The following is a 24,134-nucleotide window of genomic DNA, read 5'->3' on the forward strand; positions in this document are numbered from 1 at the left end:
CAAAGAATTCTAACAGATGAGACAGGCATGACACCCCCGCAATGAAGCTGCGCTGACTCAATCCTATTTAACTACGTGCTTCCAAGCACTCCACAATTTTATCCTTAAGAACAAACTCCAAAATCTTACAAACAACCGAGGTATTTTTTATTTTTAAAAAATCCGAAGAAGTTTATATTACTCCACCTCTGTTATAAAAATATTCAGTTTGAAGTTTATTCTTCACAATTTCTGAGCTATACTGCACAGGAGACAAGACGATAATAGATTGGAGAATTCCTTCTCCATGGTATTCACGTTTTCCCACTTAGACTAAATACAATATTAGTCATAGAGTCACACCAGTTCAATCATATTACCACCGCACCACTGTCTCCACTAAAAGGAAGCAACCTTGAGAAGGTTTGTTCCTGTTATCATTAACTTGCAGAATGAATCACGGTCAAAGCCAACACTTCTGGTCCAGTCTTTAATCACAGGAGAAGTCCCAGAGGACTGCAGAATAGCCAGCATTGTTTCTTTAAGGACTGCACCAGGGAGAATTCAAGAAAGACAGGCTGCTGAGTCTTATGTCAGTGGAAGATTCTTAGGAATAGGATCTCCTCACATTTGGAAAAATGTGGACTTATTAGTGATAGGCAGCTTGGCTTTGTGTGGGCATAGTCGGGTCTCACAAACTTGTTTGAGTTTTTTTGAGGAAGTGTCAAAGATGATTGAGGATGGAGCGGTAAATGCTCTCTAAATGGACTTTAGCAAGGCCTCTGACAATGTCTCTCATGACAGGTTGATGGAGAAGGTAAAAGCACATGGGATCTGCTGTGAGCAGCCAAGATGGATACAGAACAGGCTTAGACATAGAAGACATCCAGTAGCTATGGAAGGGTATTTTCCTGGCTGAGGATCTGTGACCAGGAGTGTTCTGGAGGGATCAACGTTGGGACCCCTGTGACTTGTAAATAAATAAATGATTGGGAGGAGAATGTAGGAGGCCTGACCAGTAAGATTTGCAGATGACACAATGATTGGGGTAGCTGTGGATACAGTGGAGGATTGTCAGAGGGTATAACAGGACATAGGCTGCTGACCTGAGTGGAGGATTGGCAGATGGAATTTAAACCAGACAATTGTGAGGTGATGTATTTTGGAAGATCTAATGCAGGAGGGAAGTATGTAAATGGCAAAACCCTTTGCAGCATCAACATACAGAAGGGTCTAGACGTACAGGTCCACAGTTCCCGGAAAGTGGCAACACAAGTGGATGAAATGGCCAAGAAGGTACACAGCATGCACATCTTCATCAGTCGGGACAGAGTAAAAAAAAAATCAGCACGTCACTTTAGTTAGGCCACATTTTGAATCTTGTGTACTGTTCTGGTCATCACACTGCAAGAAGGATGTGGAAGCTTTGGAGACAGCACAGAAATAGAATGCTGCTTGTTGGCTGGGAGGGTATTAGCTATGAAGACAGACTGTGCAAACTTGAAATTTGCTTTAACTTGAATGCCAAAGGACCGGGGTGACTCACAAAATTGGAGAGTTAGTCTTTTTTCCAAGGTAGAAATGCCATTTACATGGGGCGAGAGGCTTACAGTAAAAGGGGTAAAGTTTAGAGGAGATAAAAAAAAAAGTTTTCTCGTTCACACAGAAGGTGAAAGGTGCCTGGAACATGTTGCCGGAGGAGATGGTGGAGGCTTAGACAATGGCAACATTTAAGAGAAGGTGGTCATGAGCTGTAGTCCTGAAATGCTTTTGAATATGTAACATCGGCAAGGCCATTTTATGCAGCATTTCAAGACAACCTGAGTGCTTTGTTTCAGCTCTTCCAGAAAGCAATTAAGAGTCAAGCACATTGCTCCATGTCTGGAGTGACTAAGAACAAGATTAACAGAAAAAGAACTCAAGGGAGAAGCCATGACTGATGTTTTTGGGCAGCTTAACATAAAGAAACAAAGGAGTTCCAGTTGAAAACAGACACTCTTTGAATATGATAAAATCTAAAATTTGATCCACCAATGGTGAACTATAGTCTCTTTTATTTTGCCTCAGATCAAAGGACTATTTCCAAGGCCCTGAACAAGTTCACGGGACATGAGACATTCACACCGTTTCTCTCTCCACAGATGCTGCCTGCTGAGTTTCTCCAGCAATTTCATCCACAGTTCGGCATTCTTTCCAAAGTTAGGGTTAGCTAAAACCATTTTTAAATTTCAGCTCAGTCTAACAAAAGCTGCTTCAGCTGAAGAAATATGCACAAAGCATTCGTGTGGATGATCACACGAGGTGAGGAAGCAGCTCAGTCGTAAATACTTACACAGTTGGATAGTCTATGATGTATGTGACATCCGAGGAGCAGGAGAGTCGATGTTTTGGGCATTAGCCCTTCATCAGGGCTTATGCTCAACAAGTCAACTCTCCTGCTCCTCAGATGCTGCCTGACCTGCTGTCCTTTTCCAGTGCCATACTTTTTGACTCTGATCTCCAGTACCTGCAATCCTCACTTTCTCCTAGCCTGTGGTATATGCTGTCTAGGTTCATGTAAAGAGTTATAATGCAGAGTTACATTGTACTTTGCTCAAAAACTGCATGAATTCATGTAAAACTCTGTTATCTCACTTTTTAGATTAGAATCAATCTAAACATCGTGGCATAGACAGAGAACACGGGGCCAACACCTTCAACATATTGTCTGGCTATCGCCCATTGTTAACAGCTAACCTGAGAATGCAACTTTTATATAAAAAAAGGTTTTGTGATTTACACATGAAAGAAGTGAAACTATCATGGTATTGTAACAGATGAAGGACTCAACAGACAATCAATTTTTCAATATATAATTTCAGATACATCACACTGTAAATTTTTGCTATAAATTCTGTGTTAGGATTGAGCCCTCCACTACCACCTGATGAAAGCTAGTGTGCTTCCAATTAAACCTGCTGGACTATAACCTGGGGTTATGTGATTTTTAACTTTGTACACCCCAGTCCAACACCGACATCTCCAAATCATGTAAAGAACAGTGATTTAGATGGGGTTACACAAAGCTGGATTCTAATCGGTCTCAATACTTGCATTTAAGTAGCAAAATATTCTTGCACAAGCAAAGAAAAAGCAATTCAAATTAATCTACAAGGAAAGCACAGCGGTTGGCAATGCTGTCTCCCGGCACCAGGGATCTGGGATCGATTCCAGCCTCGGGTGACTGTCTGTGTAGAGTTTGCACATTCTCCCTGGGTCTGCATGGGTTTCCTCTGGGTGCTCCGGTTTTCTCCGACAGTCCAAAGATGTGCAGGTCAGGTGGACTGGCCGTGCTAAGTGCAGAGGGTATGGGTATAGGGTGAGGGAATGCGGTTCAGCAGGTTGGTGCAGACTTGATGGACAGAGTGGCCTCTTTCCGCACCACAGATTCAATGACTCGATGCTTCACTTAAAAATCTGTCCTTGGTCTATAAAGTAAGTCTGGGACAGAAAGATTAAAAGCTTCATAGGCTATTATATCATCAACAGTCAGAATTTTGCAAGTGGATTTGTTAGACTATACATTTAGTAAGTTTGTATTTTTGACTCCAGGCTGTGAAGAGTGCTCAGTTAAATAAATGGCTCGATTCCTTGGAGGCAATGATGTAAATCTTAGACTGCTGACTATGATCTTGAAGAACAGACAGCACAAGATTTGAAAAATTATTAAAAATGAAAATTCAGTCTCTGCGATGCTGAATCCTGCACTTTGATGGACTAATTTAAATTGGTTTTCCACTTAATGCTCCAGACATTTTAATTTCCATCTTTTTTGTTGCATCAGAATGTTTTCATCGACATCTAATCTGGTTACTACATATCTGCTGTGGAAAGAGAATGGTGAATCAGTTATGGGGAGAGCAAGATTGATTTTCTTTTAAAATACTGTGCTGTATTTTTACATTAACTTCAAGTGAATGGGCCAACGTAAGAAAAATAGTAGGGTTCAAATCTAGTTACCGTTAATTGTTGGTTTTATGGTGACTGTGGTTCAACACCTTATTTTGCTTTGAGCGCACTCCCAAGTAACTTGTGTTATTTTCTATCTTGGTATTAAAGTATAGTCAGAGTGAGTTAAAGCAGCACCGTGGCTTGGGTTAAATTTTCTTGTGCAATTAGGTGCTTCTCATTGTTTTATCCATGCAAGCGAGGTCTTGCGGCATGTAGTTGCAAGCCCGATGGGACCTTTTGGAGTATCAGGCTCTGTCACCATACTTATATTTAGGGTGGCACGGTGGCTCAGTGGTTAGCATTGCTGCCTCACAGCATCAAGGATTGGACTTCAATTCCGGCCTTGGGCGACTGTCTGGAATTTGCACGTTTTCCCTGCACTTGCGTTGTTTTCTGCCGGGTGCATGGTTTCCTCCAACAGTCCACAGGGTGTGCAGGTTAGGTGGATTGGCAAGGTTGCAGCGATAGGGTAGGTGGGTGGGTCTGAATGGAATGCTCTTTGCAGGGTCAGTGCAGACTCCCTGGGCCAAATGGCCTCTTTCTGCACTACTGGGGTTCTGTGAAGAGGTCCCCACAGATTCAGAAGCTTGCCCAGCATTTTAACGGTACTTTGTTATGGTTGTGACTGGGTGGAGTAAGGGAAAGGAGGGAAGTCCTCTTTATGGGTAATGGCGCCAGGAGGCCATTCCATCAGGCCTGGAGGGTTGCAGCTGGATGCCACTGAACCTCCCAAGTGCACTCAAGTGTCTGTGCTAACGCTGTGCTCCAAAAAGAAGGAAGTGTCAGTACTGTCTTCTCCCTCTTTTCTGCCAGCCCATATACTCAGGGGCATCACTCACTTTAACTCTAGCCTGCACCTAAGGGCTTACAACCATCTCTAACTCTTAAACTGCTGTCCCTTCCTGGGCACACCATTTGCTCCTCAGCTCCTGAATTTGGCTCTCTACCTTACGTGGTCACACGTGCTCAAAAAGTACTCCTGCACCCATTCCCATTCACGGGATGTGGGCATCTCTGGTTATTCATTGCCTTCCCAAATTACCCAGAGGGCAGTTAAAAGCCAACCACATTGCTCTGGGTCTGGAGTCACATGCAGGCCAGACCAAGTGAGGATGGCAGTTTCCTTCCCTAAAGAACAATAGTGAACCAGATGGGTTTTCCCAACAATCAACTCATGGTCATCATCACTAGATGCTTAATTCCTAGATGCTTAAGATGCAGGTTCTTTTTAAAATGAATTCAAATACCACCATCAGGCAGGATTCAAACCCGGGTCCCCAGGTTATTACCTGGGTGTCTGGATTAACAATCCTACACTAACATAATGAGGACATCTCGGACTGCAGCTCATCTGCAACTATTATGTTCAATCAAACGTAATTATAATATCTATGAATTAAAATGAGATGTTTTAACATGAACATAGAACAGTGTAGCACAATACAGGCCCTTCAGGCCTTGATGTTGTGCTGACCTTTTATCCTACTTGAAAGATCAAACTAACCTACATACCCTTCATTTTACTATCATCCATGTGCCTATCTAAGAGTTGCTTAAATGTCTCTAAAATGTCTAGCTCTGCTCCATCTGCTGACAGTGCATTCCACACACCCACCACTCTCTGTGTAAAGATCTTACCTCTGACACCTCCTCTAAAGCATTCTTCAATTACCTTAAAATTATGATCCTCTTGATAGCCATTCCAACCTGGGAAGAATTCTCTGTCTATCCACTCTCATCATCTTGCATACCTCTATCAAGTCATCTCTCATCTTTCTTCGATCCAATGAGAAAAGCCTTAGCTCCCTCAACCTTTCTTCATAAGACTTGCCCTCCAGTCCAGGCAGCATCCTGGTAATCTCCTCTGCACTCTCTCTAAAGCTTCCACATTGTTCCTATAATGACCAGAACTGAACATCACATGCCAAGTGTGGTCTAACCAGGGCTTTATAGAGCTTCAGTATAACCTTGCAGCTCTTAAACTCAATCCTCCTGATAATGAAAGCCAACACACCCTATGCCTTCTTAAAAGCCCTATTAACCTGGGTCAAGAGTGTGGTGCTGTGAAGCATGGCCTGCCTCTCTCAAAGCCACGCTGACTCTCTTTAATCAAACTATGCTTTTCCAAACAATCATAAATCCTGTCTCTCAAAGTCTTCTCCAATAATTTGCCCACCACTGACCTAAGACTGATTGGTCTGTGATTCCCAGGATTATTCCTATTCCCTGCCTTGAAGATGGGAATAACATTTGCCACCCTCCAGTAATCTGGTACTACTCCAGTGAAAAGTGAGGACACAAAAATCATTGCCAAAGCACAGCATTCTCTTCCCTTGCTTCCCATAGCAACCTTGGGTATATCCCATCTGGGTCGAGAGTGTGGTGCTGGAAAAACACTGCAGGTCAGGCAGAATCGATGTTTCGGCATAAGGCCTTCATCAATTCTCCTGCTCCACAAATGCTGCCTGACCTGCTGTGTTTTTCCAGCATCACAATCTCGACTCTGATACTCCAGCATCTGCAATCCTCACTTTCTCCTATGTCCTGTCTGGCCCAGAGGACTTATCCAACCTCACGTTTTTCAAAATTTCCAGCACATTCTCCTTCTAAACATCAACTCTTTCAGCATATCACTGTCCTCAGAAACAACAAGGTCCCTCTCAGTAGTGAATACTGAAGCAAAGTATTCATTAAGGACCTCTCCTACCTCCTCCGACTCCAGACACAAGTTTCTTCCACTATCCCTGATCAGCCCTACCCTCACTCTGGCCATCGTCTTGTTCCTCACATAGGTGGTGAACGCCTTGGAGTTTTCCTTAATCCTACCTGCCAAGGATTTCACATGCCCACTTCTTGCTCTCCTAAGTCCATTCTTCAGTTCCTTCCTCGCTATCTTGTAACCATCTAAAGCCCTGTCTAATCCTTGCTTCCTCAAACTTTAAGGAGGAAGTGAGGACTGCAGATGCTGGAGATCAGAGCTGAAAATGTGTTGCTGGAAAAGCGCAGCAGGTCAGGCAGCATCCAAGGAACAGGAGAATCGACATTTCGAGCATAAGCCCTTCTTCAGGATTCCTGAAGAAGGGCTTATGCCCGAAACGTCGAGCCTGCTGCGCTTTTCCAGCAACACATTTTCAGCTCCTCAAACTTTAAGTAAACTTCCTTCTTCCTCCTGACTAGATGTTTCACATCTCTTGTCATCCAAGGGTCCTTCACCCTACCATCCCTTCCTTGCCTCAGTGGGATAAACCTATCCAGCATTCGCAGCAAGTGTTCCCTAAACCACCTCCACATTTCTGTTATGCATTTCTATGAGAATATCTGTTCCCAATTTATGCTCCACAGTTATTAGCATTGTAATCCTCCCTCCACCAATTCGATACTTTGCCAAACCAGCTGCTCTATCCCTCTCTATGAGTATAGTAAAGGTCAGGGAGTTGTTATCACTCTTACCGAAACGTTCTCCCCCCTAGAGATCTGATGCCTGACCTGATTCGTTGCCAGGCACCAAATCCAATATGGCCTCTCCTCTCGTCAGCCTGTCTACATATTGAGTCAGGAATGCTTCCTGGACACATCTGACAAAATCTGCTCCATCTAAACTATTTGCACTAAGAAGATTCCAATCAATAATAGGGAAGTTGAAGTCACCCATGACAACAAATTTGTTACTTCTGCACCTTTCCAGATCTACTTCCCAATCTGCTCCTCCATGTCTCTGTTGCTACTGGGGGATCTGTAGAAAATTCCCAATAAAGTGACTGCTCCTTCCACCCATACTGATTCAGTGGATAAACTCTCCTCCACAAATGCCCATTCTGCAGCCGTGAGCCTATCCTAGATTAGCAGTGCCACTCCCCACCTCTTTTACCTCCCACCCTGTTCCATTTGAAACATCTAAACCCCGGAAAATCCACCAACCATTCCTGCCCGTGATATCCAAGTCTCCAAAATGGCCACAACAATGTAGCTCCATGTACTGATCCTTTCTCCAAGTTCATCACCCTATTCCTGACACTTCTTGTGTTAAAATAGACACACTTCAACCCATCACACTGACTGCAACTTTGTCCTATCAATTGACTATCCTTCCTCACAGTGTCTCCGTATGCTGTATTTGCCCTTTCATCAACTACCCCATCCTCTGATCCGTAGCTATGATTCCCCATGGCCCTGCCAAACTAGTTTAAACCCTCCCAAAGAGTTCTGGAAAACCTCCCACCCAGGATATTGGTGCCCCTCCAGTTCAGGTGCAACCCTTGTACAGGTCCCACCTTCCCCAGAAGCTATCCCAATGATTCACAAATCTGAAGCCCTCCCTCCTACACCAGCCCTTCAGCTATGTGTTCATCTGCACTCACTGTCTGTTCTTAGCCTCACTAGCCCAAGGCACCGGAAGCAATCCTGAGATTACAACTCTGCTCGTCCTGCCTTTTAGCCTCCAACCAAACTCACTATATTCACTTTTCAGGTCATCCAATAAATAAAAATAAGATTACAGGACTGTAATATGCATATAATTTATATCTGAACTCAAACTACAGCTGCCATGGTGGTATTGTGGTGCTGTCATTAGACTGAATCCAGAATATTTTTCTGGGGATACGGATTTGAATCCCACCAGTGCAGGTGGTGAAGTTTAGTGTCAGGATCAAGAATTGAAAGCTTGCCTAATGGTGACCACATCACCAATAAAACCTTAGCCATTTCAGTGGGCATACCTCAGGAAGGATGTATTGGCCCTGGCGTGGGTCTAGAGGAGGTTCACGAGAATGTTCCTTGGAATGAAAACCTGACATATGAGGAACATTTGAGGACTCTGAGAACACACTTGATGGAGTTTAGAAGGATGAGGGGGGAATATGATTGAAATATACAGGATACTGAATGGCCTGGACAGAGTGGATATTGGGAAGATGTTTCCAATGGCAGGAGAGACGAGGACCTGAAGGCACAGCCATAGAATAAAGGGTAGACTCTTTAGAATGGAGATAATGAGTAACTTTTTTAACAAGAGAGTGGTTAATCTATGGAATTTATCACCTCAGTGGGCTGCGGAGACCAGGTCATTGAGTATATTTAAGATCAAGATAGAGATTCTCGATTGCCAAGGGGGTCAAAGGTTACAGGGAGAAAGTGGGAAAATGACATTGAAAAACCTATTAGCCATGATTGCATAGTGGAACAGACTCGATGGGCTGAATGGCCTGAATTTTGCTCCTATGGTCTTCTGGTCTTAAAAGCCCACCAATTTCCATAATGGAAGGAAATCTGCTATCCTTATTTGATCCGGCCTACATGTGACTCCAGACCACAGCAATGCGGTTGACTCTTAACTGCCCTCTGAAATAGCTGAGCAAGTCACAATGAGGGAAGGAGGCAACAAATGTTGGCCCTGGCAGCATTGCCTACAATTCCATATAGTCCAGATGGCAATTTCCTCCCCTAAAGGAGATTAGTTTTTCCAACAATTGACAATGGTTTCATGGTCATCATTAGATTCTGAATTCCTGATTTTTACTGAATTCAAATTCCATCCCATGATGGGATTCCAGTGATAATACCACTAGGCCATCACCTCCCCTTGGAAATCATTAGGCTGAAAATGATAACCAACACAGTATGTTCAGAGAATGAGCTGATGCTTAGAGCAGAGCTTTTTGCTGCAACTCATTTCTTGATAACAAACTGGTCAACAGATTAAACTGAAATCTAAATTAAACTGATACCACACTTCACTGAGGTTTTTGACATAATACTTGTCAAAGCAAGCTAAATACTACATTTTAATATTAAACCATCTTTACACAATAGCACATTCTGATAGATATACTTCAGACGTGTTTAACAGACTTTATTATCATGGACGCTTTCATCCGCTGAGCTTTACCTAGAGTTCAACTGGTCTTGAAATGTTTTTTTCTGACAAGGGCTTGTGATTGAAACATAATTAATTACCCTTACGTTAATGAGCTAGCAATCATAGGCAAGGTAGAATATTAATTCTGCTCCTGTTTGGCGTTGTTGCTAACACCATAAGCAGGTAAACTACACTTAACTGTTGGTTAATTTTAACTCCTACTTGTTATAACAAAGTGATGTTAAGCTTCTTTTCATGTCATATGCACATTTACCTGATATGTGTCTAAATGTTTTGAGAGTTGATGGTAGGTAATGGTGGAGTAGTGGCCAATATTTTGAGTAATTACCTGTTGATGATGCTGAGTTGCTTTTGTTAAGATTCTATTAGGGAATTTCCTGGGTGTGTGCTTTTCACAAATAGCATTGGCCTACACCGAATTTCAGCATTACAATGTCACAAACCTCAACATGCAGCTGACAGTACTCTTCCCAGAAGGTTGTCAGGGCCTGTAGCTTTTTCAGTATCCAGTGCCTCCAACCTATTCCCTAAAATCACATGGAATGAATAGAATTGACAGAAGACTGGCTTCTGTGGTGCTGGGGACCAGGTGGAGGAGGATAAGATGGATCAACCACTTGTGGCTAAAGATTGTTGTGAATGCTTCAGCCTTATCTTTTACACTGATTGCTGTCTCCCCACTGAAGATTGGGTTATTTGTGGAGCCTCTTCCTCCGGTGAGCTGTTTAATTGTCCACCACCATTCACGACTGGATATCCCCCAGAACTTAGATCTGATTCATTGGTTATGGGATCACTCAGCTCTATCACTTGTTATTTCTGCTGCTTTACCAGGTTGACACCTCAGTTTGTAGGTATGACTGGCGCTGCTTCCGGCATGCCCTTCTGCATTCTTCACTGAACCAAGGTTGATCCTCGGGCTTAACTAAAAGCAAAACATTTGACCGAGAAATCTGAAACAAAAACAGGAAGTGTTCAAGAAACCCAGCAAGTCTGGTAGCATCTGTTGTGAGACAAACAGAGCTAACCTTTTATCTCTGATCTGACCATTCTTCACAACTGGCTTGATGGCACTGGTAGAGGGAGGGATATAAACATCTCTCCACCCTTCAGGCACTCTGCCTCTATTCCTGATGAGGGGCTTTTGCCCGAAACGTCGATTTTCCTGCTCCTCGGATGCTGCCTGAACTGCTGTGCTTTTCCAGCACCATTCTATTCCGGAATCTGGTTTCCAGATTCTGCAGTCATTGTTTTTACCTAGAGGGAGGGATATGCTGGGCCATCAGATTGCATTGGAGTACAATTCTGCTGTTGATGATGACCCACAGCACCTCAGAAATATCCAGCCTTGAGTTGCTAGATCTGGTTGAAGTCTGTCCCATTTGGTACAGTTGTAGTGCCATGCAACATGATGGAGGATCTTCTCAATATGAAGATGGGACTTTGCCTTCACATGGACAAGGCAGTGATGGCTCTTATCCATGGACAGATGTATCAGAGGCAGGCAGATTTGAGAGGATGAGGTGGAGAGTATGCTTCAACAGGACAGGTGTAGTCTGTTGAGATGGACAAAACTTATGGCAGATGAAATTTAATGCGAAAGAAATGAGAAGTGATAGATTTTGGTCAGAAAAAATATTGGGAGTTGCAATATGAACTAATAGTACAATTTTACAGAGAGGTTAGGATCTCAAGGTATGTGAACAGAAGTCTTTATACGTGGTAGGACTAGCTGCAAGCCTTATTTAAAAATAGATTCCCAGTTTCTGAAAGGGGACATTGAATAGAGGAAGCAAGGACGTTAAGCTCAAGCTTAGTAAAACACTGGCTCAGAGTTAGCTAGTGTATTGTACTCAACATTGGGCACCACACTTTAAAATGATGATAAGGTCTTCCAAAGGTTACAAGAAATTATACCATAATCGGGGACTTCAATTATGGAGAGAGTGTGGAGAAGTTGTATTATTTTTATAAGATGAGGGAAGGTTAAGAGGAGATTTGGTAAAACTATTCAAATTCACTTTGCATTGATAATTTTATTCATCGGAGTAAAGTTGGTCAATGACATCAGCTTTTACTGTGGAGAAAGAAATAGAGGCTGGAGAACATAGGGAAGCAAATATTGATGCTTGGAAAACAGTTCACATTACAGAGGGGGAAGTGCTGGAGGTCTTAGAAAACATAAAGGTGGATAAATCTCCAGGACCTGATCAAGTATATCCTAGAATGTTGTGGGAATTTCAGGAAGAAACTGCAGAACCCCTAGTAGAAATACTTGTATCATCCAGAACCAAAGGTGAGGTGCCAGAGGACTGGAGGTTGGCAAATGCTGTGCCTTTATTTAAGAAAGATTGTAAGGAGTCACCTGGGAACTATGGACTGAGTGTCTCACATCGGTCATGGGCAATTTGTTCGAGGTGATTCTGAAAGACAGAATTTACATGCATTTGGAATGCAAGGAATGACTAACAATAGTCAGCATGGTTTTGTGTGAGAAAAATTCATTTTTCACAAACTTGATTGAAGTTTTTTGAGAACGTAATCAAAATGATTGAGGAAGAGAGTAGTAGACAGTGTTTACTTGGACTTTAGTAAAGCTGTTGACAAGGTCTGCATGGTAGACTAATTAATATGATTCAATCACATTGGATTCAATGGTGACCTTGCCAATTGGATACAAAATTGACTTCATGGTAGGGGACAGAACAGTGGTGACTGACAGCTGTGTCTCAGACTAGAGGCCTGTGACCAGCAGTGTTCCAAAGGTATCAATAGTGGGCCCACTTTTGTTTGTCACTTGTATACATGATTTATTATTCATTTATATAAGCGATCCATAAGTTTGCGGATGACACTAAAATTGGTGGCGTAGTGGACAGTTAAGAAGGTAATTTAATATTATAAAGAGATCTAGCAATTGGGTCAATGTGCTGAGGAATGGCAAATGGAGTTTAATTTGGATAAATGTGACATACTGCATTTTGATAAACCGAACAAAGTCAGGAGTTGTGCAATTAATGGTAGGGCCCTGGGGCAGTATTGTAGAACAGAGACACCTTGGGGTTCAGGTACATAATTCTTCGAAATTTGCTTCAGAGATTGACAGGGTGGTTAAGGAGGAATTTAGCACTCTTGCCTTCAGTGCTCAGACCTTTAGGAGTTGGGAAGTCATGTTGAGGTTGGAGACGACATTGGTGAGGCCTTTTCCAGAGTACTCTGTGCAGTTCTGATTGCCCTGCTATACGAAGGATATTATTAAACTGGTAAGGGTTCAGAAAACATTTACTCAGATGTTACCGGTATTGGAGGGTTTGAGTTATCAAAATAGACTGGACAGGTTGGGACTTTTTTAATGAGAGTGTAGGAAGTTGAGGGGTGAATTTATAGAGGTTTATAAAATCACAAGGGGCACAGAGAAGGGAAATCACAAAGGTCTTTTCCCCAAGGTGGGGTAGTTCAAACTGGGGGCCATATTTTGAAAATGAGAGGAGAATGATTTAAAAAGGACATGAGGGGCAATATTTTTACACAGAGAGTGGTTAATGTGTGGAATGAACTGCCAAGGGAAGTGGTGGATGCAGGTACAGTTACAACGTTTAAAAGAAATTTAGGTAAATACATGGATAGGAAAGATTTGGAGGGATTTGGGCCAAGTGCAGATATTTGGAACTAGGTTAGTTTGGGAACATGAATAAGTTGGACCGAAGAGTCTATTTCAATGCCGTGTGACTAACTAAAGAACATAGATTTAAGACAATTGGAAATATATCTGGGAACATGGGATACATTTTTGTAATGTAGTCAGTTATTAGAATCTACAAAGGACTGCTGTTCTGTTGCGGAAGCCAATTAATTTGCTACTTTCTAAAAGGATTTGATAAATAACTGCAGGGAAAACATGGACAAATAAAAGAACAGGAGAGTGGGATCTAATTGGATAGCTCTAACAAAGATTTAACCCAAAAACAATGGGTCTCCCCTTCGGTAATAAATAATTCTGGTCTCTAATACATATCAATTACATGCAGCCTACGCTCCAAACATAAGCTACCATATCATCAGGATGAAATCCATCTTGTTTGGTGTCTTAAACTAAACGCAACATTCCATGTAAGATCTAACAAATTGTGTGTGATTGAAGCATCGCTTGCTCACTTTCCTATTGCAACCCCATTGACAAAGAAGTCAACATTTGTGATTGTTAGCATGTACCTATATATCAGCTTTTCATGATCTGTGCAGATGATGATCATAAATGATCTTGCATTCCTCCACAGAATTGCATCTGCTATGGTTCTGCTTACTCAATTCAGCTTTGTGCCTTTTTCTAGCTTCTTGGTGTGATCGACAAAACTGCCTGCAGTCAGGTAGATCCTCCTTAAGTAGCTGACTCAACTCATTCAAACTGCAGCACCTGATACCTGTCAGAATTCCCTCTATGATGAGGACAATTGAGTCAGAATCTTATACCAATAGGATAATCACGTATTGGCAAACCTTTTTTTTTTGCTTTAAAGTGGCAATGGTCTAATGGAAACCATGATAAAGTACTTCAAATTCTCACAAGCAATGTCATTATGACACTGTGTTATTAACTTAGAACCATCTTCTATTTCTCCCACTTTTTAATTAAATGCATGATAGAAGTGGCGTTTATGTGCTATTAATCATCATACAATGTCAAATCAGAAGGTCAATGCTGGGAAAGTGCTTGCACCCTGTTTCCTTGTAAATAACATTCTGTTATCTGGAAAGCACTCCAGTTTTATTTAAATAATATTATCAGTCATCAAATCTTTTACCTTCTGGGCATCTGAAAATGGACGCCAGATCGCATCCTTTCAAAATAGCAGAAATTAAAACCTTGCTAACTGCTGGTTATCTATTTTCCTATTTTCTGAATAAGCAAGTCACTGAGCAACCAACACGTGAGAGACTATATGGACAGGTAGATGCACTTACTGAGCAGGAGCAAATGAAAATATGTGTGCCTTCTTCACTCCAAGAGGTACATCACACAGATTCTAAGGGAGAGTAGAGCAAGTGAGACAGTGCATTGCAATTTCCAACTGCTTGTTTTACAGTTGCAGTGAATGTGGCTGGAGCAGCACAGATTTTGCCTACGACCTGCTAGCTAGCATATCAGGATAATTTCACTTAGCGTCACACCTTGAGGCTGAGGATCCTTTGGCACAAAACAGCAAACATGTTGGACAATTACCACACAATTAATTATTAAGACCTCAGCGTCAACATCAAAACACAGTCGTCTCTATCGCTCAACATGTAATTTATTGTTATAAAAATCCCATTTCTAATGCTTAGTATACCTCTGCATCATTGAAAGTCAGACAGACTACCTCACCCAATACTTCCAATGAATATCTTTCTTAAAAATATGCAACGTATTCATGACTTCCAACAAAAAGGAAAACACAACTTCTTCCATGTAATCATCTTTTATACTTCATTCCAATGCACGTTGTGATTTATTCATTTTTTTTTTGCAGATCCAGCTAAAGTATTATTTCCACCAGATGATAGCTCTTTTCATCAAGGCTTGTGCTGAGGATTTTAAATATCAGATAAAGTTCAGTGTTCTCAGCCAAATAATGCAGGTCGAAAGCTCAGCAAAAACGTGTGCTAGAATTAGACTTCAGATCAAACCGATTGCACCAGAAACCTTTATGTATTTACTTGCCACAGCAACAGCAAACTTCAAGACTTTTGAGCGAAGTAGATTGGAGTAAGGAGAGCTAGCCAGGATCTAAACTGGAACTCAGTTTCCAAACATGGGAAAAAGAGCAACAGAAATTAATGCTGCAGAAAATGTATGTTTCTATGGAAACATTGTGTTTTCACATAGACTCCTTTTGATCTCCAATTGCTAAATTCTCATTTCATAGTAGTTTCATTAATAACATTCAAGGATATGGGACAAGTGCAGGAAATTGGGATTAGCACACTTTTAGTAATAGCAATGTTGGTTTGGACTTCATGGGTCAAAGGGCCTTTTCTACGCTGTATGTATCTATGAATCTATAAAGAGATTTTGCCACTGGAAGAACATGGTCCTATGAGGGACTTTTTTTTCCTCTGGAAAGACCATAAAGATTTTTTCAGACAAAATATACAATACTTTTGACTGATTCCTGACTTCTGGGAGTATCACAGACGGATTTGTGAAAGAAAATTAGTATTAAAGAAAAGAAGAAAAACGAAAAAAATGAAGCTTAGAGCTAACTGCAGCCTTATCACTCGTCACATTATTATGAGAATGCACAAATCTTTAGAAGTTGGTGAAACATAATCAAAATATAATTCATTTTTACTATTTTCCAGCATGAAACTGTGCTCGACTGCAGATTAATATTGAGGCTGTTCATCACTAGTCTTATTTCCTTAGATGTACTTCTCAATGCTCAACTTTCAAAAAGAAAGATGGAAAAATCCACCTTTTATTTACAGTTCGTGCCCCTCTCCTTGACGTTGTGATTTCATAGAATCCCTACAGTGTGGAAGCAGGCCATTCAGCCCATTGAATCCACACCGACCCTCCGAAGACCATCCCAACCAGACCCACCCCTCCAACCTTTCCCTGAAATCCTGAATTTCTCATGGCTAACCCATCTAGCCTGCACATCCCTGGACACTATAGGTAATCTTAGTGTGGCCAAACACCTAACCTGCACATTCTTGGACTGTGGGAGAATAACCAGGCAGACATGGGGAGGATGTGCAAATTCTACACAGACTGACGCCTGAGGGTGGAATTGAACCCGGGTGCAGAGTGCTATGAGGTAGCTTTCCACTAAACCGGCGTGATGTCAATGATGAGAACAATAAACAAGCACAGGACAAGGTTGTGTTAGGATTAACACATAGTTAAGGAAAGCCTTTTCCCTGTGCCTGAAGAAAGAAATTGCTCGGCAAATGATATGATAGACTTTCTCATAAGTCTGCTCTTTTGGTGCATATTACAGTGGGTTGCCTTGCCTTGTTTGACTATTGTAACAATGACTTGCAGGTGGATAGGATAGTGAAGAAGGCATTTGGTATGCTTTCCATTATTGGTCAGAGTATTGAGTAAAGAGTTGGGAGGTCATGTTGCGGCGGTACAGGACATTGGTTAGGCTACTTTTGCAATATTGCGGGTAATTCTAGTCTCCTTCCTATCGGAAAGATGTTATGAAACTTGAAAGGATTCAGAAAAGATTTACAAGAATGTTGCCAGGGTTGGTGGATTTGAGGTATAGGAAGAAGTTGAATAGACTGGGGCTGTTTTGCCTGGAGCGTCGGGGGCTGACGGGTAACCTCATAGAAGTTTATAAAATCATGAGGAGCATGGATAGGATAAATAGACAAAGTCTTTTCCCTGAGGTGGGCGAGTCCAGAACTAAAGGGCATAGCTTTAGGGTGTGAGGGGAAAGATATAAAAGAGACCTAAGGGGCAACTATTTTATGCAGAGGGTGGTACGTGTATGGAATGAGCTGCCAGAGGAAGTGGTGGAGGCTGGTACAATTGCAACATTTAAACGCCATTTGGATGGGTATATGAATAGGAAGGGTTTGGAGGGATATGGGCCGGGTGCTGGCAGGTGGGACTAGATTGGGTTGGGATATCTGGTCGGCATGGATGAGTTGGACTGAAGGGTCTATTTCCGTGCTGTACTTCTCTATGACTCTATGGCCCACGAGATAGAGTACAGGAAAGAGATAGACAGCTTAGTTGCACGGTGTAAAGACAACAATCTCTCCTCCAATGTCAGCAAAATGAAGGAGCTGGTCATCAATTTCAGGAAACAGAGTGGAGGACATAGCCCTGATTGTATCAATAGTGCTAAGGTGGAGGTGGTTGAAAGCTTCCTAGGAGTAAATCTATTCTGGCCCATCCACATTGATGCTCCGGTCAAGAAGGCACACCAGTGCCTCTACTTCCTCAGAAGGTTAAGAAAATTCGGCATGCCTACAATGATTCTGACCCGATTTTCATAGACCCCTCCAGAGAAGGCATCCTATTCAGATGCATCACAGCTTGATATGGTAACTGGTCTACCCAAGACATCAAAAAATTACAGAGAATTATGAACGCAGCCCAGTTCATGAAAACCAGCCTTCCTTCCATTGACACAGTCGACACTTCCTGCTACCTTGGGAAAGCAGCCCATGTGATCAAAGACCCCTCCCACCCTGGCTATACTTTCTTCCACCTTCTTCCGTTGGACAGAAGATAGAAAAGTTTGAAAATATATACTAAGAGATTCAAGAACATCTTCTTTCCTTACTACTCTCAGACTTATGAATGAACCTCTCAAATATTAAAATTGGTCTCTCTCTGCACCATCTCAGTAGCAGTAACACTACAGTCTGCATTCTGTTCCATTAACCTGATGTACTTAAGGTTGTTAAGAAGGCATACAGTGTTTTGGCCTTTATTAATAGAGGGATTGAGTTCCGTACCAGGAGGTTATGCTGCAGCTGTACAAAGCTCTGGTACAGCCACACTTGGAGTAGTGTGTACAGTTCTGGTCACCGCATTATTAGAAAGATGTGGAAGCTTTGGAAAGGGTGCAGAGGAGATTTACTAGGATGTTGCCTGGTATGGTAGGAATGTCTTACGAGGAAAGGCTGAGGGCCTTGAGGCTGTTCTTGTTAGAGAGAAGAAGGTTGAGAGGTGACTTAATAGAGACATACAAGATAATCAGAGGGTTAGATAGGGTGGACAGGAGAGTCTTTTTCCAAGTATGGGGACGGCAAACATGAGGGGACACAACTTTGAAGTGAGGGGAGATAGGTGTAAGACAGATGTCAGAGGTAGTTTCTTTACTCAGAGATTAGTAAGGGTAGTAAGTAGTAAGGCTACTTGCCTGCATCGGTAGTAGATTTGCCAAGTTTAAGTGCATTTAAGTCGTCATTGGACAGTCAAATGGACGTACATGGAATAGTGTAGGTGGGATGGGCTTCAGATTAGTATGAATCCGAAGGGCCTGTACTGCGCTGTAATGTTCTATGTACTTATAGAAGGTATGATTTGTCTGGTTAGCACGCAATACAATACTTGTGACAGTAATAAATCTTACCAAATCAACACCCTGCCTCACCCAGAAAGGCAAACTTGTCCAATTCAATTTCTCTCTTCGTTGTAACTGTACACTAACAATTTCAGTTTGTTCAAGGAACTTGGTCATCATTACTAACTATAGATTAGGTCCTTTGTAGAACTGCACTCCCCACAAGCAGTTCTCAGACGAGCAACATTATTTCAGGATACATTATATCTACATTTATATTATCGCAAAAATAATTGATCTAAGTTGTAATAAGAGCATAAAGAAACTAAACTCAAGAATTGTCAGATATTGTTATCGGTTTGTGAATTCTTGAGGAACTATGACATTTTAAAACTTAAACATAATACTCAATTCTGCTTTACATTACAACATGGTACTCATTACTACAGAGTATATGGTCAATAAAAGTTATAACGGGACGATTCTACTTTCGGCAAATTTTAAGTTTATGTTTAATTTTAAGAAAACAATGGATTCAAGCAAATAAGTCAAGGAGTTATGTGTAATATCTTAGTAGGATAAGGTGTCTTTGTTTTAAAAACTAGTTGAAAAATAACGGTGGAAGCCTTTTGGCGAGACTTTGATCTATGCGCAGACAGAACATAGCCTTTCTGATCTATCTTGAACTACTGATTCACAAACAATAAGTTTTAAAGAAACGGCTATCCGTGGGTCTAGAAAAGAGCTGCTCTTGGTTATCATTACACTTTGCAAAGGTAAAATTCTTGATGGACCATCATAATCCCTTTTCAAAAAATCCTGTAAGTAGTCAGTGCGCAGACCCATTCACATCTCGGGATCTGTCTGCTGTGCTATTTAACAGCTTATCCCTAATGTAATTGCAGGTTCTCATACTGCTTAGCGCTGCTTTAAATCTGACAGTTTAGCAGATTAATTTGGTAATTTTCTGCACAGGGTGTTTCATGATCCTGTTTAGCAAAAGAGAGGTATACGCTTGCGTGAGTGAAAGAAGCAGGGAATGAGCCAAGTTTGCCACTTCAAGGACGATAAGAAAAAGATTATGAACGGTACTTCATAAACAATTGTGCCAAAATTGTAATTATGCACACCCAGTAATACTTAAAGAAATTCATGTCTGTTTCAAGTATCAATTCATTTTCATACTACAAACTTAAGAGTTCAAAGGGACTTCAGGTATTATTACACCAGTATATCTAATTCAGGAAAAAAATAGATTGAGGTGAATGACAGAAGTTGGAAGAGAGCTAGTAGGCCATGCTTTCTCTCTGTGGCCTCTTACCTGACTTCAACTGCATCCTCCATCACTGTCATGTCTGTCTTGCATTTGGCTGATGGGTTAATGGCAAGTTCTGCTGGGGGAATGACAAAGCTTTTACTCAGAGGCAGCCACATTCCTTCCCCAAGTGTGTAGGTGAACCTGTGAGAAAAAGGAAAACATGTGTGCTTAGCAATTGCAACGATAACTGAGAATGGCAGGTAGAGCAAACATCGTGGTTACATAAGAGGTCAAGGTTTACACTTGGGGAACAGCCCGGGCATTCAGGTAAACCTTTCATAGGATATGCTCATTTCCACGAGCCCTGGAAGCTATGGTCCGATTTTACAGTCTGTCAGCCAGTTGACTGCCTAAGATGGAAATTCAACATCCATGTGCTACCTGCAATTGTGTTAGGTCAGTCAGTGGCTGGGAGAGATAGGCAATGCTGGGTGTTGCTGGAGGTCATACTTGAAGATACTTTAGGCAGCCTCAATAAGAGCAGTCTGACCAGGCCTCAGTGTGTTGTTTGGAAGGGGCGGTGATCATGGGACTGGGGCAGGGGGGCACAGTCTGTGAGGTGGTGTTCCAGTAGGGTGGGGTGGTCCTTTCCTGCTAATGGAGGTCACTAATCTGTTAAGTATGGGGTGTCCGAACAGGAGGGACTCCCCCTCCCACTCATCCCTTTGAATCTACAGTTAGGCCTTCATGGGAACCCTCCACTATTGGTGAAACACTATCAGCAGGTGACGGCCCCAGAGTGGCCATTAATTAGGTACACCACTCCAGAAGGTAGTCTATAGTGACAGGCTCACTCCATACAGTTTTATGATGCCTGATGGAACAGCTGCTATCACGGGGGCTTAGTGTGAAATTCCAATAGAGATTTCCAGCATCAGTTGATGAACAGGAATCATATTGAGGTGTTCTACCAGCACAGGTTTATGTAGACAAAGTTGTATTTGTCAGAGTTCGGGAGCAGAGGTGTTTGAATGTTGAAGTCATGGAGCCTTTGTCATTGGCTTACCAGAGACCAAGCTTTGGGAAGAAGGGGCCCCAATCAGATCCTACACTCTCCTTTACTTCTGAGCATCCTGCTCTCCCCCAGCCATTGACCCACCCCTTTCTGCACCCTCAACCCAAGATCTCAACCTGACTTCAGTCACTTTTGGTCTAGGTCTATTGTTAATTCCAGGACTGTGATTGCAATCAACTCTTGCAGCAATCAACTCTTCTTGCTATGGTGCTACCTATGATAGAGAACTGTCTGCTTTCAATTAATGGCATCTCTGAGGGACAGGGATGTCAACCATGTCACCTTGATGTTGTCCACTTTAGGAGCTGAGAGGCATGTGATACATAGAACATAGAACAATACAGTGTAGAACAGGCCTTTCGGCCCTCGATATTGAGCCTACCCGTGAGCTTATCTAAGCCCATCCCCCGACACTAATCCATCATCATCCATATGCTTTTCCAAGGATTGTTTAAATCCCCCTAATGTGGCTGAGTTAACTACATTGGCAGGCAGGGCATTCCAAGCCCTTACCATTCTCTAGTAAAGAACTTGTCTCTGACATCTGTCTTAAATCTATCACCCCTCAACTAGGAGCAATGCCCCCTGATAGAAGCTGACATCATCATCCTAGGAAAAAGACGTTCACTCTATCTAATCTTCTGATCATCTATCAAATCCCCTCTTGATTTTCTTCTCTCCAATGAGAACAGACCCAAGTCTCTCAGTCTTTCTTCATAAAACCTTCCCTCCAGACCAGGCAACATCCTGGTAAATTTCCTCTGCATCTTTTCCAATGCTTCCACATCCTTCCTGTAATGGGGTGACAGAACTGTACACAATATTCCAAGGGCGGTCGCACTATCATTCTGAACAATTGCAGCATTGCCTTACGGCTCCGGAACTTAATCCCTCTACCAATAGAACCTAACACACTGTATACCTTCTTAACAGCACTATTAACCTGGGTGGCAACTTTCAGGGATCTGTGTGTATGGACTCCAAGATCCCTCTGCACATCCACACCACCAAGAATGTTTCCATTGACCCAGTATCCTGCCTTCATGTTATTCTACCCAAAGTGAATCACCTCACATTTATCTGCATTGAACTCCATTTGCCACCCCTCAGCCCAGTCACCTAGATTACATTCTAACTATGAAATGTGGTATCCTAAAGATACATGCATTGTACACAGTGACCAGAATTCACATTGTAGGTGCTCGGTAGTAAGTGTTTTTAAGTAGGGTCTTGGTGATTTCAGAGTGTGATGCCAATTTTAGTTAGACAGCTTGATGGGAATTATTTGAGTTAATAAATGGAAAATGGAATTCAAAGCAAAGTTAATTTATACTGTCAGTGGATGAGATCAATCCTGCTCTCTGTTGTGATAGGATATCCTGAGGTAGCGTGCTGCAAATCAAACCCTGTTATTCCTGGAGACGTTATAAAAGTTAAACATTTTATAAAAGTATGCAAGATTCCCCAACTTAGCTGTTTTTGACGCAGAAAGCACAGAAAAGTTTTTCATACTTAACAAGTCAAATAAATAGGCTCCAATTACAGAAACAATCATAACTTTCAATATAAACAGTTAGAAAACTCCCCCTATACACAGATAGATAAGAAAAACATGGGCAAATAGAAAGAATAGGAAGACATTTCAATGGTGCCTATCCACACGGTTCAAAGGATTTCCCATTTGTCTTGTTAGGCCCTGCTATTCCTCAAGTTTCCTTCTCGATACAAGTGATCCACACTTATGAAGTTTTTAAGTTGTTAGTTAAAAACCAGAGCTTACAGCAACTGATGTGGTGAAATGAACTGGCTTTCTTCAGGCTTGAGGTGGTTCCTACCAAAAAGAGAAAGATTGCTCCTTCCTTTCTGGAGATCCAATGCTTCTGACCCAAGCATTCACATCCTCAAGCTGGTCAGCTACCTGGGAGCCAATCACATATTTGTTGGCATACACAAGGCCTTCGTCACCAATAACTGGTAAGCACACACCAGACCCAATCAGCTGCCTGTTGCCAGCTGAATCTCCGTTCATCCACAACCCTTGGCTCTCACTCATCAAACATTGAATGTCAGTTAACTCGCCTTCAAAAAGTGTAATATTTGTTTTTAAGTCAGCCTTTTTATCATGTCAGTTCACAATCAAAAACAAACAGAAAAATAACAAGATACCGTCAGGACAGTTTAAGAATCCTGGACTGTCAGTCATTTCAATCAGGTGAATTGGCCACGCTAAATTGCCCATAGTGTTAGGTAAGGGGTAGATGTAGGGGTATGGGTGGGTTGCGCTTCGGCGGGGCAGTGTGTGGACTTGTTGGGCCGAAGGGCCTGTTTCCACACTGTAAGTAATCGAATTTAAAAATTCAATGCTCACCATATCCAAAATAATCACAACATTACTAAATGTTTTCGGATAGTTTAAAAATCTAGGTTACCTTTGTGTGTACTTTTATCTTGAAACAAGACATTGATATTCAACACTAACTGACTTAAGTTAGATATGACATATGCCCTAATGGGATATCTGGTCTTATTTCTGCTTTATTTTCATTGTGTCATCAATCTCCAAATACTTACCATCAGAATCTAGTTCCTTCATTCGCTTTATTGTCAACAAATTACCAAATTGAAGCCCTAAAGCCACAGTATGACCCAAAAATCTTTCTAAGACATCAAAGAAAATTAATTATGGAAGATTTCATTCAATTAAGCTTTTTTTTTAAGTACAGAGTCTCTTGACTGAATGTGTTTCTGTCAACCTTTTTGATATTGTACAGCAAACTCAGGACATCCTTGACAACCTTCATTCCTGGGCCAATCTGCTGAATCAGCAGTGCCGTCAATCTGCCTATTTCATTTGTTCAAGCTGGAATCAGTCAGTTGCCTCTTGCTAATAACCTGTATCTCACTGTTGTCCATTGTTAAGCCTTCCATCAATCTCCCCGGGTT

General features: G+C 41.9%; 1 protein-coding gene across 1 annotated transcript in view; it reads right to left on the reverse strand.

Annotated features, from left to right (window-relative positions):
• The window catches only part of astn1 (astrotactin 1), a 2,276,897-nt gene that overhangs the window by 1,024,800 nt on the left and 1,227,963 nt on the right, over positions 1-24,134 (reverse strand). Inside the window, exon 10 of the mRNA XM_072573509.1 lies at positions 20,180-20,317. Coding sequence (XP_072429610.1) covers positions 20,180-20,317 — 138 coding nt within the window. The remainder of the gene's footprint in view (positions 1-20,179; positions 20,318-24,134) is intronic.

The sequence above is a fragment of the Chiloscyllium punctatum genome, chromosome 7 (assembly GCF_047496795.1).
Source record: "Chiloscyllium punctatum isolate Juve2018m chromosome 7, sChiPun1.3, whole genome shotgun sequence".
Classification (NCBI taxonomy): Eukaryota; Metazoa; Chordata; class Chondrichthyes; order Orectolobiformes; family Hemiscylliidae; genus Chiloscyllium; species Chiloscyllium punctatum.